General features: G+C 44.0%; 1 protein-coding gene across 1 annotated transcript in view; it reads right to left on the bottom strand.

Annotated features, from left to right (window-relative positions):
- The window catches only part of SEC14L5 (SEC14 like lipid binding 5), a 35,907-nt gene extending 17,478 nt beyond the window's left edge, over window positions 1-18,429 (bottom strand). The window contains exons 1-4 of the mRNA XM_050905899.1: window positions 18,360-18,429; window positions 16,333-16,408; window positions 359-508; window positions 97-228 (exon numbers count right to left, since the gene is read on the bottom strand). Coding sequence (XP_050761856.1) covers window positions 97-228; window positions 359-508; window positions 16,333-16,395 — 345 coding nt within the window. The 5' untranslated portion in view covers window positions 16,396-16,408; window positions 18,360-18,429. The remainder of the gene's footprint in view (window positions 1-96; window positions 229-358; window positions 509-16,332; window positions 16,409-18,359) is intronic.
- Window positions 18,430-19,413: the final 984 nt, after the last annotated feature.

The raw sequence follows: 19,413 nt of genomic DNA, 5'->3' as shown, positions 1-19,413 counted from the left end.
GTCCAGCGTTCAAATCCATTCAAGCAACTTCACCCTGCGTGTTAGCGCATGACTTTCAACACTGCCTTCACAGACAAATAGAAACAAAGCACTTACTGAGTAGCTACACGTCTCAAGGACGACAACACGGTTGGCAAAAGTCTCATTGTGGGCTTCAATGCGGAGAGTTCGCTCTTTCCAGTTCACTGTGTTTTTCTGGATGAAGAAAACATACTCTACCCCTGCAATCTGAGAAGGATGAAGAACCAAAAGGAGGGGGGAGGGAAAAAGACAGAGAGAGAAAGAGTAACTTTAGGAGCCTTTATCTATCTGAGCCAGCCAACAAAACCCAGGACTCTGTCCCCTAGGTTCCACTTGCCTTCTTCAGCAGCCTAGGAGCATCCACATTCAGTTTGCAGCTCCGTTCAATGACATGTATAGCTCCGTCGTCACTCCTGGATTCATGAAGGATTTCACTCCCCAGGAAGACTGGGATCTCTGGACATGTAGGAAAGCGCTTCTCATATGCCTGGAAGTGAAAACAAAGCACGTTTCAGCTTCTGGCTAGATCAACTGTAACTCTTTCTGAATTAACTCCCTTACAGTAAAAGTAAGGCCCTACAAAACAGAGGCCCTTCACCTCTTAGAAAAGGGGAGCCAATGCAGGGGTTGAAGTTAAAGCAAAATAGTTATGAACAGAGCCAGCATCCACTCATGCCAGTCATCAAGCTAAGCATGTCTTAACGTAACTTTTCTTTTACACATGAAGTAGAAACAAAAGCCTGTTGTTAAAAAATACTAGGAAGGGACTCATAATAACTTGAGCATCAGGAACCTAATCTTTAGCTAGCAACAGCATGCACAGCTCTGCTGATGTCTGCTAGCTAAAGACTTGACCCAGAGATAATAAAATTCAAGTCAGACATATTGCCTGTATGAAGAAGCTATTTAAAAATACTTAATACTCCTGTGCCTGAAAATGTGATGTGTCAAACAGTTCGAGTTGCCCTAGACTATCAAGGGTAAGGCCACTAATTATTGGCTACTCACTTTGCCTTGATTTATCCATTTCTAAAACAATTCTGTCCTGGTTCTGAAATCTTCCTTGTTTTAACTAACCCACATCCCTCTGAAAAGCATTTTATCCAAAGCTGCTTTATCAGCTCTAGCAAAAATCCAGCTTTCCATGGCACTTGCAGCAAACAAAGTTAACTTGCATAAATGGTAGCTACTGTTGCTCCTCTTTCCCTAACTTCTCCATCTCTCATTATATTGCAAGATCCTTACAGGAGGCAATGTTTTCCTTGGATTTCTGAAAATGTCTTGCATGTTGTGATGCTATCGTAAACATGTAATTGAAGCAACATTAGCACAAGCTGCACAAGAAGCCCAGGATTCAACTACAGCTGTGACAGGAGGAGAACCTGTGCTCTCTTTCCATTGCACCCTCAGAGAGCTACACCATTTTGGTCACAAGATTTTTTTTTTTTTTGCTATCATTCCACAACCAAGCCTAACTTCTCTGAACTACTGCCATCTTCCAGTCTTCCGTAAGACGGAACCATTTTTATGCAGCACATAATTCTCTCATGAGTATTTATATTTTTATCTACCACAAAAGAAAACACTAATGTGATAATGATCGAGATCAGCTCAGTTGTCAGCACACGCACAGCACCATGGGCACGCTCAGAGTGGCTGCATTCTCCGTTACCACAGCAGTTCGAAGGCTGGTTGCCCCTGTACGTATTCGTGTACCCTGGTGCTGTGAATAATACCTGCTCTTAAAATAGCTCAGGCACTTAAGGACACATTCCATATCTCCTGCTCCTAGACCTCTGAACAGAATAGAAGTTATTTCAGATTATCGTATTGCTCTAGTATCAGGAGGAAAGCGCAAGCAGACTACCAGCTGGAGTTCTGGCCATAAACAAAGTGCACAGGTCTTTAAATCATCCTCTCCAAGTCACTGAGTAATGTTCTGCTTGCTTTGCCACATTTCTTGGAGAACTTTCCCCATATCTGTGAGGCCTCTGCCTGTGCTTTTTTCTCCTGATCACAAGAAAAACTAAAACATTTTAGATAAATATAAAATTTCCCATGGCAAGTGACTGTTTCCAACACCAATCCACCCGGCTCCATACAACAAAGGCAAACTCATTGTTTTTAGAAGCTTAATTTGTTATGATGGAAATTCACAGACAGCTGTCAGGCACTGCCGCAGGATGCTTCCAGCTATCCGCTCCTGGTATACTGCACTTTCCTCAAGGGTCACAGAGCATAAGGGGTGCGTCCCTTATTACCTGCTCTCTGGTGTCTGCAGTTGCCAGCACGTTAATCTTCTCAGGCAAAGTTAATACTTCCTACTTGTGCCTTCACCTGCCCTCTCCCAGTCCTCCAGACTTCAACCTACCATCTTGTGCTATCTTGAGGTCAAAGCCTTTACCCTCTTCTCCCTTGCTAATCTTTTCTATTCTAGCACGTACAAGCAAAAGTCTCTCCATGCCACCCAGGCCGCTCATTCTTAGCCACTAGAGTCTCAGCATTCCGGCAGTGAAAGCTGTGAACACCTTTGTAGGCCACTGGAATACCAGAACATTTAGCAACTATTTATCAACTGTTTGTCCCATGGCATGCCCTTATCACACTTGCAAGAAGTGCAACTGAAAACCCTATCCTAGAAGAAGGCTGCCCCAGTTAACCCCATGACTTTGGAAAACAGCAGCTAGTGCAGAAGCTAGACAACACCTTGAGTGCCAGAAGATCATGAGAATGGTACTAGGATTGTCCATAGGTTTGACAGCAAGTCACAAGTCCGCCTAAATACCCCTAAAATCCCACACCTCTGCTCCTGCAAGGAGTGCCAGGCCCTCCTCGCCCTCAGCTACGCGGCACCGTACCCCTTGCTGCCTGAACTCAGGCATGCTCTCCACCGCCTCGGCTCACAGCTCCAGGCAAGCAGATAACACGGTACATTCCAGGGCTCCACGTTCAATGAGCAAGGACTAGCTGTAGGAAGCAAAGGCTGAGCCAACACCATCTATTTCTCTGGGTCAGGATTAGGGCTGGCCAAAGATTTCTTGCCCCAAGTACTCATGATTTCCTACAGATTTAAGAGGTGCAAAGCAGCTGGACTGGAGGAAAGTCCCAAGTAGGGTGATCTCAGCTTCTCATCCTCTACTCTTTCAGGAGTGCAGCTGTGCCAGGAACATTTGAGGGAGTTTGCAGAGAAACAAGAGCTGTTCTACTAGGACAGCGAACGATCAAAGCACAGATACCCTCCAAAGGCCTCACTTCAACAGCTTCACCAGGAGCACTGAGCTGTAAGTGCCTCCTCACCACTGAAAGAGCACAATGGCCAATCTGAAGCCTCACGCACCATCACTGAATCCAGGTACCTCTGGCTCCGATTTGAAGATAAAGCCACTGGATCTCAACCCACAGCTGTTTCTTTCTCTGCCAAGTATGCACTTGACCCAGCTGGAGACAGGCTTCCTAATAAACTGTCATTAAATCTAGCAAAACCAAGACCAGGACAACTACTGACAGAGTGCAGTCACTATTTTGGACAGCTAAACAACATCTGGAGAATGAAGAAAGGTCAGGGCAGAGAGGCACATGTCTATGCACAGCCCTGGTGATATAACCAAGATGACAGCCCGAACCCATCACCTAAATAGGTGGAACATTGCCATATTTGAGAAAATATCAATGTGTGAAAGGGATTCTAAGTCCTTTGCTAATCTTCTTTGCACAACAGCTCTAAAAATACAGCAGCCAAAGATGCCTGAGATCATATGAAGGACAGCTGAAGCACCACGCTGCAGTCACAATAAAGTTGTACTGTTAACATGCCATGTCAGGAGAGCAACCCATCTTTTGCACTCAGCATCCTCTTATGAAAATCAGTATCTATACACAACAGTACAGTTCTGCTCCAACAGAGAAATGGAAGGAAGTTATAAAGACAGAGAAATACTTTAAATTTTTTTCAAGCCATTGCCAGAACTAACTTATTTTCTCCTCCTCTATGATTCTGCAGAGTGCAAGGTGAACAACAGAATATCCCAGTCAAATGAAAGGCACAGAGTACTTAATATTAGCTTGTTTTAATACTTCAAGTGCTAATCTGCCTGCATTTGCTCATTCATCTCCTTGCTGCAGTAACTCTGCACTGACTAGTATATAGGAACTACAATTTGTCTCTCCCTTCTCTGCCCCTCCTTCCCCAGAAGGAATAACAGCAATATTGTGCCACTATTTTCTCTTAAGTGCATACCCACAATATTGCTTTAAGACAACCACCTTGATGACCGAAGTCTTGAACAGGATCAAATATATATATATAAAAATGAATGGCTCCATGAAGCCACTCCCTCCCTTCTTCTAAACCCCACCAGGATTAACATGGACAGGCAGAACCAGGTAACACTCTGCGCACCTCCTGCAAATCCTCCAGCCCAAGCAAGCCAGCATATCACGCTGCATCCTGGCTTGGGCTCCTTTTCTAGCGTAATCAGTCACCAGTATTGACTTCATAGCAGATCGGACTGAAGAAAAATCCCCAAGCAGTTGCACAGCTGCAGGAGCTGTCTAGGCAAGCCAGTGCACTGCATACACTTGATTTACCAAGCAAACTATCTCAACAACCCAGTTTATGATAATTATTTTCTTAAGGGTTCAGATTAATGTGCTCTCTTCATACCCAAAACAACCATTTCACAAGAGACGGTGGCTCAGGCTCACCAGTGTCCTTCCCTAAATCAAGCTGTTTCTCCCTAGATTTCTTGCAAAAGAATTGTTGAAAAATACAGTGCAATGTTGTTTTGTTGTAGTGAACCGTATACATAATGTGACCAACATACAAGTGTCATTTAAATCTTTGCAGTCATCTCCCTCAGACTGAAATTGCACATTAAATTTCACAAGAGGGCTGGGTGAAGACAGAGGGATTTGGGATCTGTTTGAACTCTCCAAGATATTTTGCTTGGAAATATAACCAATTGGTTTTGGGTACATCTAAAGTGTAAAAAAAAAAAAAATCATTTAGATACAGCTGACAGCCTATTGGAATTAAAAAAATTCACAAAAGTAGAAAATAAATGAAAAAGATTTACAAGTGGAACATAATGTCTAGCTAAAAAAAGTTAAAACATGCAGGAAAGTCATAACAGACGCTCAAGGTTTCAGTAGTGTCAGATCTTCCTTTCACACTGAACGGAAGGTGAGGGAAATCTGTACACGGCTGCAGCGTGTGTGTTTGTGCGAACGTGCCGCTGGCACGACCTGCCCCGCTATCCCAAAGCGCCTCAGCAAATGTGCTGTGGGAATACGCGTGGCCAAGCGGCCACGGGGTCTGCCACGGCACGGGGTGCTGGAGATGGGGGCTCTCCAGCCTTACTGCATAAACCCAGATTAGCGGTAGCACAGACAAGGCTATTTCACTTACACAGTGACCTCTGCATCCCAGCCCAAGACTCCTTAGTGCCACAGAAGCTGACAAACGATTAATCACACCGAGCAACAATTAATCAACAGTGATATGGCTGACTATGAAATCAGTAAAGAGTGCTTTGACCAAGGTTTTGCCCTGCAATGTCCTGGGAGACACGTCTGAGTGGTTTTACCTATGCTGGCCAAACGGGTTATGGGAGCAACACTGTGACAGATGAAAATCAGCTTGCGAGAAGAGAGTCTTGGAGAACAACAAAAGGAAGCCACACTTAAAGTGTTCTTAACTGTTGGTCAAATACACAAAAACCAGTACAAAAAATGCATCTGAGAGAAGAGATTGTCCTGAAGGTCAGCCAGATGCCAAACAAGAACAAGTTTACAAGAATACAAGTGTCAAAAACAAAAAATTACATTCTAAAGCCTCACAGCCTCAGAGAAAAGGGGGAATTATCCTCCTTTACAACCCCCCTGCTTCACCTGCTTAACCCCTTCCCCTCCAGAGCGCAGAGGTCCTCTCCAAGTCCTTCACCTTCCTAGTACCAAGGTGTTACACATATTGACAGTGCAAGCGTGTTCCTGCTCCCCCCTCCAGTTTAATCTCCTGTAGACTGACAATAGCTGTATCACTGCCGTTTCCTATACGATCCAGAGAACATGGCCGGAGGGCAGGATCTTTTATGACAGCTACTCCTGTTTCTCCTCTGCGGGTTTCAACATTCTTTTCTAGCAAGTGACCTTGAAATCAATTACACAACAGAGGCCTTAGGAATCCAAAACAACAGGGACATCCAAGCACTGAATTACTGCATGAAACAAAACACCTCAAAAACCAAACTCTCCTGCACACGTCGAGGCTCCTGGCAGTTTCTTACAGCCCACTGTCTGCTGGGTCCCGAGTGGTTCCAATGTGCTCCAACAAGAGGCAGCTTTTGTTAGATGATCTAGTTTCATACCTTAATATCATAGAAGGAATGTTATCCTCTCAGTCTTGGGGCTGCATACCGACTCCCATGGCAGCAGTTCTACCTTTCTCCCCACACCAGTCACCTAAGAGAGGTGATTCTTCAAGCTTCTGACTAATACACAGCAAACGGGCAAACTGGTTTGGATTCTCCCTATCAGCATGCAGATCCTTTAGCAAAGTAAATACACAGAGCTTGCGTGCTAAACGCTGCTGTCCATGAAATCATGCAGAAACATACCGAGCTATTTTGGAACAGCGGTTGGCAGGAAAACATTCATCTTCTACTTGATAAGTGATGCTCTGAAGTGGCTGCACAGCCATCGTGTCTTTAGGGTTTCATTGGGGTTGGTTTTTTTTTTTTTGTGTGGTTTGGTTTTTTTTTTTTTATACTGGGAGAGCTTCCTTAGTGACAGCATCATGGAGATCTGCTGTTTCAGATTGGGCAAGAGCACAGCAATGGAAAAAACTATGGACATACATCCTGTATGATGCCAAGATGAACTTGAGAGAGATCTTCAGGAGTGTAAAAGCTCAGCTATTGTGTAGAGCACATGAAGGAACTAAACTGTTATGCACCTGACGTAGACAGAAACTGTTATAGTCAATATTATATGAATTTTACAAGGATAAGACTTCAGCCTTGTGCTAAGAGCTAAAACACTTCAAACTTTCATGATCAAACACAGAGTTTAAATCTGTATTAATTAATGAGATTCCACAAGGTGATGTTACAGCCATGTGCAGCTTGCCAGGATAAAGGAAGAAAATGTACATCTATGTTCAGATGAACGGCAAATGAGGAGGAGATAGGATATCAAGTTTTGAGCTAAAGATGTCTGATCATCATCCCTTTGAAAAGAGATGATGAGAAGCAAGATAAGACCCCTCATCGCTTTTAAGTAGGAAGTGGCTGCATTTGGACTAGCTTTTGAGCAGCTCTAATGATACATAAATATCCCTCTCCAGATTCTGGTGTTTTCAGATTATGGCCTTCTAGGAAAAAGTAATCATTTAATCTTGCAGGCCCTCCTACTACTTAGTCTAACTGCTGAAGGGAACCACAGCGTCTGCATAGGTATTCACCAGACACAATAATCCATTTGCTTCGTAATCACTAGAACAGATACCTGCTTCTCACTAGCTGTAGTAGTGCAAAATAAAACACACGTGGAACAACTGGGAGTGGAGAGGGAGCCAATGGATATTTGGGGTGCAGAAATGCACTGAAGTCAGAGAAAAGGGAACTTCATTTTAAGGAGGTGCAGAGCACCTGTAGAGTAGCAGAAAAAGTCTTTGGGGCCTGAGAAAAAACACTTTTGCTGGAAAGAAGAAAAAGATTTGCCAGCGAGAAGTCCACTGGACCGCAGTCCCCAGGCTACAAACATTGACCCAGTGTTATCTCTCCCTGGACTCCAGCCAATAATTTGCCTCATTTCTTCAGATTTCGGTGAAAGAAACAATTCAGGGAGCAGCAGCTGTCTATTACAATACAAGCACAACTGAGTGACACAGCAAACCTACTAAAACCAGAACATGCACTGCAGCTGCACAAAGCTAACTCAGGAAACTACCAACGTGCCTGACCTCCTGTCTGAGAAGAAACAATATCCCGTTCAAGCTATTCTGCCGTAGCATTCTCCTCTGCTTACCAGAGAGAAGAAACTTGGTGGTGGAGCAGTTCAAGCCACAAACAGCATAACGCGTCAGCCTTTAAATAGCTATGGAAGCAACGCCTTATCCAGGAACCATTGCTAGCTGGTTAAAGACACTTGCCATAGCCCATTGTGGAAAGACACAGATACACTGAAATAGGAAGGCAACGAAGCAGACATCTCAGCTGACTAACACCTTAAAGAGCAAAATACAGCAATCAAGTGTTACATCGCACACTTACTGCTCGGTGAATCACCCCAAAATCAAAAAGGCTGGCTTACAAAGTAACACCTAGTTGGAAGGACAATCTGTCATTGCCAGAAGCTGCTGTGAGAATTTATACAAATTGGCCATCATTCAGGGTCAAACTTGGGCAGGTCACTGTGCTTAGCAGTTTAAAAAAATCCATGCTGGTTGAGATGTAACAATTGATGATGGTCCTAAATTTTCTCACCTCTTTTCAGTCTCACCTGCTCAAGAGCTTATTATTTGTCTTCTGCACCTACACATTCAGTAGAAGAGAGAAGGGTTTTTTAGTCACTACTGGAGTACAAGATAATGGCGATACCTCCAGCTATGTTGTGTCTCCTTGTGCTATGCTGCAGTGCCATTGAACTATAGCTTACTTTAGAGCTCATCCGTTCCAGCACTAGACTGCGCTGATCAGATTAAGCTTGAGACACAGCTCATCCTTCAAGGAATTAAGCCTCCATGTTGCAGCTGGAAAAGGTGATTAAGGAAAACACGGACTATCCTGTACAGACTCTTTGAATTACTGTAAATCTCCTCTCCAATCCACACACAGTGCCAGCACCATCGACTCCTAAACCACTTTTGCCCAGCAAATAGAGTCTTAGGGGTGGCAATGCAAAGCTATCAAAGAGACTTGTACGATCCCCACAAGACACACTAAGCAGGCCAGATGTGCAGATGTTGCCAGCAGTTCTCCAGAACTCTGAATGAATAAGCAGTTCTTCCATCCGCTTCCAGCAGCTGCGGTAAACAGCACTCAGCAAACATTTTCTACGCGCTTGAGGGGAAACGTCCCACACCACAGTCTCAAGAGAAACGTCAGCTCTTTGCTCAGCCTGACTATTGCTCACTCTCAACCTGCTTAATACCAGGAGGAGGTGGCGGCAGGGCACAGGGACTGAACACATGAATACAGCTGTGAAGAATCATCCCAGCTGACACAGAGATCATTACTTTCAGACTTTTGTTGCCAAATGCTTCTCAGCAGTAAGATGATGGGATATTTACAGTGCATCTTGACAGCATGGTTTCAAACCATCAAGTCACACTGAAGCATCACGTCTTGAGTCAACACTAGATCCTCTGTAAGTGCATAAAATGTTAACCCAGTAGCTTCTGACAGTCACAACAAACTTACCTTCAAAACATGGCAAAACAAAGAGACAACAGAAGCTGCCTTCTTTAAAATACCTGGCACAGACCATGGCTGCAGACAGACCATCCACATCCAAAGATGATTTGTCTGCACTCAAGAGGCAAGTTCTATAGACCTAACAATCCTGCCAGAGAGAACAGATTCTGTTTGGTAGGGGAGTATCCATTTCTGAACTACTGCTCAGATTACTATCGGGACATTTCATGTCATATGTACATGGATTGAACACCAAAGAATAACTATTTTAAAACATCTTCCCCCTTGCACAGGGATTCTCTCTCAATGTCTAGGGTACTGCCAACCAGAAATACCATTTCAGACAGTATCTGAAAACTGTGTCATTATCTACGTCACAGCAGCTCCAAAGGAGCTTTCGAGCACTGGGCATGCAGGCTACATGCTGCAAAGCTCTACCCAGTGTCATCTGCAGCTATCCAAGGACACAGTGGGTAGCAGGCCACTGCAGGAACCTCTTCTCTGGCACTCCTGCAGATGCTGCGCTTAGAGCTCCACTCCAATCTCTTTGGCTACTCTGCCCAGCCCTCTGATCAGCTGCACCATCACTGCTGCTTCAGCGGGATTCCAGCTGCCAGAAACCGCTCCACTCTCCCTGCAGCAAGTGCTCTTCTGGTTCCAGAGTTTACACTTGAAAGCAGAGGCTATGGACCGGCATCAAATATTTTAGTTAAGATTCTACTTTTCTTTATTTAAAACCAGCCTGTGGTGATACTAGAATAATGACAAACTTGGAGCTCCAGATGGGGGTATTCCAGTCTGTAATCACAATTAAGTATATAGGAACACCCAAAAATGTATTCTGTGGTGCATCTGTGCTGTAGGCACTGTAAGATATTGCACTGTAGTTGACCTAGACAGCCAATCTGCACATCTTGTGTAGCAAGACAGCAGCAGCCTTTGAGACCTGGATGGGCTATGAACACACACATTGAACTTGTCATGCTAAACAAACCCACAGAACTAATGTGATCCTTGCTAGACATCAGTCTGCTTGTACATTATAATGCTTTCACACACCATTTGCTCTCTTATCACACACACACACCATTTGATCTGTTACCAATGTGTACTGCAAGCTGTTTGGGCCACACTGTGGTGCCTACCTAGCAAAAGAAGGCTCAGAGGTTCTGTTGCAAAAGCATCACCACATCAGTCAGTGAAATACTGAATCCTTTAAGACACCACAGCATTAGAGAGGAGAGCATGCACGATACATCAAGATTTAAGCAGTCTCTTTACACACTCAATGTGCTAAATGCAACAGGAAGAAGTCATTAAATAAATCTACTTAAAGACTGAACATCTTTAACACAATGCATGTTGATGCTGAAAAGGCACAAATAAAAATAATTTTGAAAAGGTGCTTCAAAAAGAATTTTTGAAAAATTCTAGCTGTCAGGACCTGAACTTCAGTATTCAGAGTTTCTTCTCCTGCAGCTAAACCTGACAGCTAAAATAGCAAGGAGCTGCTTTCAATTAGACTGCATATACAAGCCTCCCAACGCTGTTGGCACAAGAGAATGTTGGGATGATTGTGAAGTAAGTGATGCATTTTGATTTTAGTCGTACTAGATGTTTGACTCTTGCATGTAACTGTGGGCCAGATCCTCAACTGCTGTAAATGAGCAAAACTTCAGTGGCTGCAAAGCAGCTTTGCCAGTGTGCAAATAGCCAGTGTAGTCAAGGCTGATCTGCTGGTGCATTATTCAGGGGCAAGAGTGAGGACCCCTGCCAAATCCAGTGACTATCATCAAGGCTGCTTCAGCAGGGTCAGGCATGTGAGAAAGACATCTCACACAGGGACCACGGATGTTTGCTTTTGATGGCCTATGACCCTGTGTTACAGGATGAGAGAGTAAAGATGATGGAAAAGGAATACTTTCTGCTGCTTACTCTGTGTAAAGTAGTTTGTCTCTAAATAAACCTGCAACATTTGTAGCCTGAACTAAATTTGCCACCCAGCCTATTGGCGTCCCTGACACTCAAACCATACTGAGAAGAAACAGAAGTATACACCATTAATTTCCTACTTTATCTTACCTGAAAAATAAAGAACTCCAGATCAACTAAATGCAAAGAACACTGAATTGTCGCTAAAACTAGAAAAGAGAGTCACAGAGCTGCTTGGAAGTGCCGGTGGAGCTGCTTGGAAGTGCCGGTGGCAGGCCAGGACCTCAGATGACGAAGCTTTCACTTGCAGACACAGGCAAGGGAATCATGAGTTGCCACCTAACAGATCTATTGGAGAGTCTGAGCGATGCTCGAGATAAGAAATGCCTTTATACCACACCCACAGGACAACCACCCCCCATCCCAAACTAATGTTGCACATAGCAGAAGCACCCTAGACTGAAGAGTACCACTCAACCAGTGCAGTGGGAAACATACACCACTGCTGTCCACGCGTGCATTTTCAAGAGGTCGGGCTCTCAGCTGCTCATATATGTGTCAACACGTGCCGTGGGCAGCACCAAGAAATGAGGTCAGGCAGAAAGAAGCACTGGCTCACACTGTGCACATGTGGGGCTCAAGAGCAGTCTCGTCTTAAGCACGGAGGAAAACTGGTACACGCAATGAGAGCTGATGCTACTGCAAACTTCCAAATGCCTGATCTTTGTTCTGTCTTTTCAAGACCATGACATATTTTTAGATAACAGTAGTAAACCTCTCAAAGGCTGCAAACGTAAAGCTGATATCCTGTATGCAGTAAGCTTAAATGTCAAGTTACATATATATTTTTTCACATATACATATAGCTTTTTAGCTTTTAACTAAACCCAACCTTTAACCTACTAGTGTGTTTTGCAGAGCTTTCGTTTCATAGAAAAGATAGAATCTCAGATAGTAAAGCGATAAAGGTTTGATTTGGTTCAAGGTGTAAAACCTGCAAGCAGAACATTCCCCTTTGCAGGATCCGCATTCTTTACCATTCCCTTGGCACCAGGCTGTGCAGAAAGACCCCTCGCTTGCAGCAGAAACCATAAATTGCTATTAGTAGCAATAAGAGCTGAACGTGAAGTGCATTGTAAATGTGGCAAGAGGACCAAACAATTGACAGAAGTGCTGTCATGAAGTTTCTCATTTACACCACTATTGCAGCAACTCAAACTATACATCAAGTACAGAAGACCATGTAAGAGTCCCTGGGGGGTTATTTCAGATCTGTAGCTTTAGGAACCATGCTAAGCAAACTTAGTGTATACTATACAGTATGTGAAAATGGCAGATGTCAATTGCAAGTGCGAAGGGCTGAGTGCACTGCTAAAATTAATGGAAACAAAACTCCCTACCACTTTCAAAGCTAAAACTCTCCAGCTAAAACTATCTCATCTAACCTAATAATTCATTGGCAACAAATAATATTAAATATGCCATCTCTCTCAGCTCCGTTTCCTGTACAACTATGCATTTTGGCCGTGCTCACCAAATCAAATTCTCATCTCCATACATCTGAGAAGGCTCACAACAGTTTACATCAGAGTAAGTTATCACTCATGAGCTATGCGGCAGAATTACCTCTCCTTCTGGATTTTTCCCTCATTGTAACATTTTGGCAAAAAAACCCTTTTAGCTTTAAAACTACAACTACTACACAAAGAAAACAAAAAGTATGTTTATACTTGAGGATTTTCTTGGCTGCAAAATAAAAATCAGGAGACACATGCAATTTCAAACCTGCTGATCTAATTGAAGAGAAGACAAGATAGGGCCCAGAGAGGCACGGACAACCCATTTGAGGGAACAGCTCCATTTAAAAGGAGACACATACAAAAAACCAGAGAGATAAAATGGAAAGAAAAAACATGACAAGTTAAGAAAGCATAACAAACGTCAAGGTTCTTTTCAAGTATAAGGGATAAAGATGTCAGGCACTGGTTATAAGTTGAAGAGCAAAACATTTTTGATCCTTTAATGCGAGTGCAGATCAGGAACAAAGCAGGTAAAAATGACTACTGTGAATTTGGACAGGTGTGGAAAGATTGTCCTCTGTTTAAATCTTTTTAGAAAGGAGGAATCTTCTAACACGAAAAAGAAAAAATGCAGAACTCCTGAATGACCAGAAGAGACTTGGTAAGCTGATTCCTTTTTACTTCCTCAGATGCACAGGACTGGCAAAGAGAGCAAGAAGGGGAACGTGGTCCTCCTTCCAAGGACTTGGAAGATACGTGAAATCGACTGCCTGCAAATGCCAGGACGCAAGCTGCAGAAGCATTAGTAAGCAGCAGAGTGTAAAGCCATAGACAATTATCCAGAGAAACACAATAACAAAGGTATTAACAGTAAAAGCACTGGCTCATCTGTCAAGCACAGCCCCATGCTGTCTAGAGGACGAGCTGCACACACATGCGCTCTGTACAAGTTCAAGGAAGATAAATTGTGTTCCTGATGACAGGGCTCAACAAACGGCATGGGAAACACTGTGTGTTTGAACAACGCCAGGAAGCAATGGATCATCTGCCTCATTTGGCTATGACAACCTTATTTCTCAGACCCTCACATCTGAACGAAGCACACGCACTGTTTTCTATAGCGGGGTCCAAACATCCGAGGTTCTGGGGAAAAATACTTTTCCTAACAAACACTACTTACCTCCTGACGTAGCCTGAACAGACCACAGGAAGTATGACTCTCCCCGTTACACAGATGAAGAATCAAGCACAATTGTATCAGGCTGAAGGGTGCACAGAGACCCATAAAACAAGGAGGTGTCTTGAGGTCACCCATATGACCTCTGCTTTCCTACCATTAACCACAGTATGAGACCTTGGCACTCCAAATGTTCACACCAAGCATTTGAGGGGAAAAGATGAAAGCAGCTGAGTATCAGGTTCCCAGTGCTGAGGAAGGTGCTGTCAGATTTATGTTGAAGCAGATTAACAGCAATGCCACGTGCTGAGGAGCAAAACAGCTTCGCTGTACGCCCACTCTCCCTGCAAAACTTCCAGCAACTGACAGCTAGCACCTGACAGCTCTGTGAAATCTGCACTGCCTCCACACAAATGGAAGACTCCATCTGAACATAACAAATGCGATAACAAAGCCTGCATCCTACTCAGCCTGCACCGACTGCCACTAGATTGAAACACTACGTTATAATGCCAGTCTTCATAACAAAGCAGGTCCTGCTGTGAACACATGATTTTCACAGGACATTAGAGTGGGACTAAGGGGTCTATATTCAGCTCCCTGCTCCGCTACACAGTCCTTTGGGTGACCCTGGACAAGTAACTTGATCTTCTTAAGAAAGAGGACTAATAACTTTGCTAAGGTAATGGGAATTTGAGTTTGCTGAACAACTAAAGGATGACATTTACAATCCCAGCCCTGAAATCCCAGTGAATTTTAAGTCCTGTTATGTTGAAAAACTGAAAGCAAATAAAACTAAACCACTTGAAAAATAAACCCATCAAACCCTGGCCTTTAGGCATTCTGCTAACAAGCTTACAAAGGATTTGTCTAGAGGCAGCCTTCCTATATTAGCAGCCAATCTATTGACGGGCATCTGGTGTTAGGTTTATCCTGCTAATATAGACAACAGGAATGTGGAGAGGTATGCATAGAGCAAAGACTACCAGTATCTTCATAACAAGTACTGGTGTCTTATTCTAATACAGGATGCACTGAGAGAGCAAAGAACATGGCCAAAACCATTTCACTACCACAAACATCAGCCCCAGACTGGTTGGGGCACTTCTACAGCATGTTACTGGCTTAGCTGTTAACAGACCTGGCAAATCTGGATAAGACTGGGGAAAAAAAAGGGGGCGGGGGGGGAATTTGGGAGGGAGCCCAACTGTCAAAAAAAAAAAGCGTTCATTTTGATGATCAGAGAGCATCAAAGTGAATGGCAACCACTCTCAGCTGAGGAACTGCTGCTACCTTTGGGGTCCGTTATTCACACTTAGGACCAAACAAAGAATCTCTCCCCCAGTTTTAACTATTGAAATAGAAGACTGGAGGCCGTTTTGGATAAAACAAATCTTATGGCACTTATTTTCCAGGAATCTAGAAGAGGCAACATTGTCAAGAGGAACACAATGTATTACGTCAGGCTCTCCCTTGCATTCATGGGAATGATGTCAGCTACCTGAAATGGCTATAGCTTTCCATCTTCATTCTTGATCTCTAACAGACTAAAGAAAACTGGTGTATTTGTTCAGCAGGGAAGAGACACAATGGAGAAAGCAGCGGACTAAAAGTGGCAAATACTAAGTCTCGGGGATCCCTACAGTAGGCTGAAACGCCCAACAGATTACAAAACAAAGCCTTGCAAGCATCTCAGATAAATGCCCAAATGCTCAGGGCTGCCCTTGAAATGCAAACAGCAAACCTTTCAGAAGGATATTTGACTCACACCTTGAAGAGCAGTGGCAAAGTCCAGAATATCACAAATGTCTTCTAAACTCTACCTAAGGAAGCTGCCACGCTCACATTAGCTTTCTGCATCACCAGCAAAAGAACTTCAATAACAGCCCTCAAGCACCTTGTGGAAATCACAAAATTTGGAGAGAAATGTCTCCCATCACGGAGTGAACAAGGAAGAAGAATACGGAAGAATTTTTCCAAAGATTTCTAGCTTTTAACCAAATCAAAAAGCTCAGTATGATTTAGAATCAAGTTCTAGGTACGTACATCCTACAATACTGATTGGGATCACATCTAGAGAGATTCTAAACTGAACGGCATTTGGTGATAAGGCAAAGACAGTGTCTGGCCACAAACGGACCCTGCCTACCTGAACGTCACCTGAATGCCACAAAGACATGCTAGCCAAAACTGCAGTCGCCCACCTCCCACTGGCCTGAGGTTGCAGCCCTTAGCAGCTGGAGAAGTAAAAGTGCTGAGTATTACTCACTGCCATGACGAGCTCAAAAGGATATTTGTAGACTCGAACTGGGGACTGGTATTTCTGCACCATTTTTACTACGCACCTGTAAGAGAAAGAAATTGGAAAATTTTAAATCTCTTACACCAAACACCGCAATACATTCTAACAATTTTCAAAAACAGACCTTACTAGAAGCCTCAACTCTTTCTCACAAATAGGGAGGAGGACACATATTAGGTAGAATACCTTGCCCAGCATCGCTTAGCAAGTCAGTAGCAGAGACAGAACAAAAGGCAGGCCTCTGCAGTCCCAGTCCAGTGCTGTGTCCAGCACACGGTAGCGTCCTTTGCTGTTTCCCAACACTACTGCAGTAAATTCAACGTAGAGCTCCAACAAAACTCACGATAATTAAAGCACAACACAGAGCTGTAAAGCCAGAATCAATTGTACTCTGGAGAAGGAGCCTGTCTTAGCAGCCTTGCAAAGCTTAAATGGCAATTCTTCCCTCTATCCCCCTTTTCTGCATTACATTTGTAATCATTATGCAAAATCCCCCTTGCTGAAAGCCTCCACGGCTTCCCATAGTGTGGCGTTTTAAATGCTTTTGTGCACAAAGTAGCATTCAGTTGTTTTAACCCACTAAAAGAAAGGAAAAGGAAACAGCATGCTTAAAGAACATGCCTGACGCTAAGCTAGCAATCACATCCCACTGACTGGATGCCCACTGCTTCCAGCTGAACTAAGGAAATAACTGCATGCAATGGAAACAATTCAGTTCTCAGCATTTCATTTCTCCTAGCCACCTCTCACTGTTCTCATCAGGATTCCTCCCTCAGACTCTCTTGCTGGGGTTTTAACCCTCAAATATGCATAAATAACCAGCATCTCAAGGAAGAACATAAACCATTAAAAAAAAAAGGTTATTAGGCTGCTTTCTGCAATTCCTTTAGGTTCCTTTATATCACTCCTATTAATACCATCTATGAACAACAGGAACACAAAAGACCGGACGGCTGGTTTGAGACACTATGCTGATTCCACCCCACTCAAATTCCACTGCTAAGCAGACACAGCCTTCGGCAACATGACACAGTGTAGCACTGAATTCAACAGTCAGAGCATTAAGACAACTTATCCCTGACATTTTAAGCCCAAAAATGGAGGTGAAACATGAATTAAAAGGCAAACGGCAATAGATTCTCCCTCAGAAAGACTGCTGCAAAACGCCATTACACAGTAAAATCTAAGCAAGGGAGAGGGGAAAAAGGCTTTTAAAAGTTTGAGTACCTGAGAACAGGGAATGTTTGTAGAAGAAGGGTCTCGCAATTGGACAGTTACTCTGCAGAGGATCACGTTACTCAAGGAGCAACGTTCAGGACTTGCTGGATCTCTAGGATTCTTACTGGTACTAAAAGTCAGTCCACGCAGAACAAGTAAACGCAGAGAGAATGCATCAGCAGAGCATCCAACTCAAACTGAAGTGAGCGGAGCAGGGACAAGCAAACACCCAGGAAGCCCGGGCTGCTATCACATATCAGATACCCGAGCCAAGAGGCACGGGGCACCTTGTAACGCAACGCTGTAATATGATTACGCAAGCGCGATACCTAGGCTGTGCGGGAACCTTCCGAGTAAGCGCAAATATAGCAAGAAAAGCCTCGTCAAACGTATTTAGCTGTGATCTTGCTCCCCGTTCTGACCTCGCCTGCTAAACTAGGAGTTCCTGCACCTCTGTAGGAGGGTGTTGGGGACCTCCACAGGAGGAAGTCTCAGGACAGACCAGTCAGTCTAGAATCACCCGCAGTCCAGAAACAACATCACCAGCAACAGAACAACAGGATGGCACAAGCTGTAGTTCAACAGCCTTAACCATGCTGCTTGGACAGAGCTGTTGCTCCCTGGCAGCTGCAATACCTGACTGCCACAGGTTTATTGCCCCGTACTTCTCTAGCTGAGGGAGGTTTGAGAAAAAGAGCCAGTGACTATTATATCCACGGGAAGCTGTGGAAGAAAGACAGCTGATAACTCACACCTGCCCTAGAAACCTTTCATACCTTGGGGAACATGCAGTGGCAGACCTTCTATGCCCTCTCCTCAAAACAGAGCTGTGAGACAGTCATTCTGCTTCTCAAAGCAAGAGGGACTCCAGCTATAACTCCTGGAAAGGAAAAAAAAAAAAAAAATCAGAAAAGGCAGTGAAAGGTAGCTACTCAGTGCACACAGATACAGATGGATGATCAGCACTGATAATGATGCAAGATTTTCAGGTGTTACCACTGAGCAGCTGGGCCATATTAGCTAAAGACATGCATCCTCATAGGGCTTTAGAACCAAAAAGACAGATGTGTTTTTCAAGTCCTCTCATGTATTCCACTCAAATTACAAACAGATATGTTCAACCACCGTGTAAAGAAAACCAGAAAAAAACTATGCAACTACAAATTACGTCTGCTCCTTAAACATCCATCAAACCACTCCAGCCTCTACAGTGGCCCAGGCTACCTGCTCTACTTCGTATTTGCATCTGGCTAAAAGCACATATTAGGAAACACCGCTCGGCTGAAGAGCAGTGACTCACTAAACTGCAGCTCGATCACTTAGAAACCCCAATCCACAGCTAGAGGCAGACCTGTAGCCATCCATTGGGTAACACCATGGAGGAGCATGATTTCAGCCAGCCAAGCCCAGTACAGTTTGTAAAAATTCAGAGAGACTGGAGCTGTCAATGCATTGAAGCAACGTATCTAGCTAATAATCACTTTAACCATCCCAATCAGATATTAAAAGTGTTTCAATTATTGCACACCTGAACCCAGAAAACAGCGGCAGCTACCACATTTCACAAAGCATCCCGTGACACACTGACAGCAGTACCAACAGCACGGAGACTCAACAGCCTGCAGCTCCCTGCAGAGTCCAGCTGGCCTGCGTACCCCTTTTTGCTACAACCCATACAGCAATTCACAGACGAACCAAACCCTAGAAGGCAGAGAGTTAATTATAAGCTTGAGATACACCAGCTGGCACTGTACCAGGGGAAGGAGGGCACGGAAGGGAGCATGAAACGGAAGGATATGAACCCCTGATGGCACATGCATTTCCCTGCTG

Source organism: Gymnogyps californianus, chromosome 15 (assembly GCF_018139145.2).
Source record: "Gymnogyps californianus isolate 813 chromosome 15, ASM1813914v2, whole genome shotgun sequence".
Taxonomy (NCBI): domain Eukaryota; kingdom Metazoa; phylum Chordata; class Aves; order Accipitriformes; family Cathartidae; genus Gymnogyps; species Gymnogyps californianus.
Note: the sequence above shows the minus strand (reverse complement) of the source record. Positions and strands in the feature narration are given on the sequence as shown.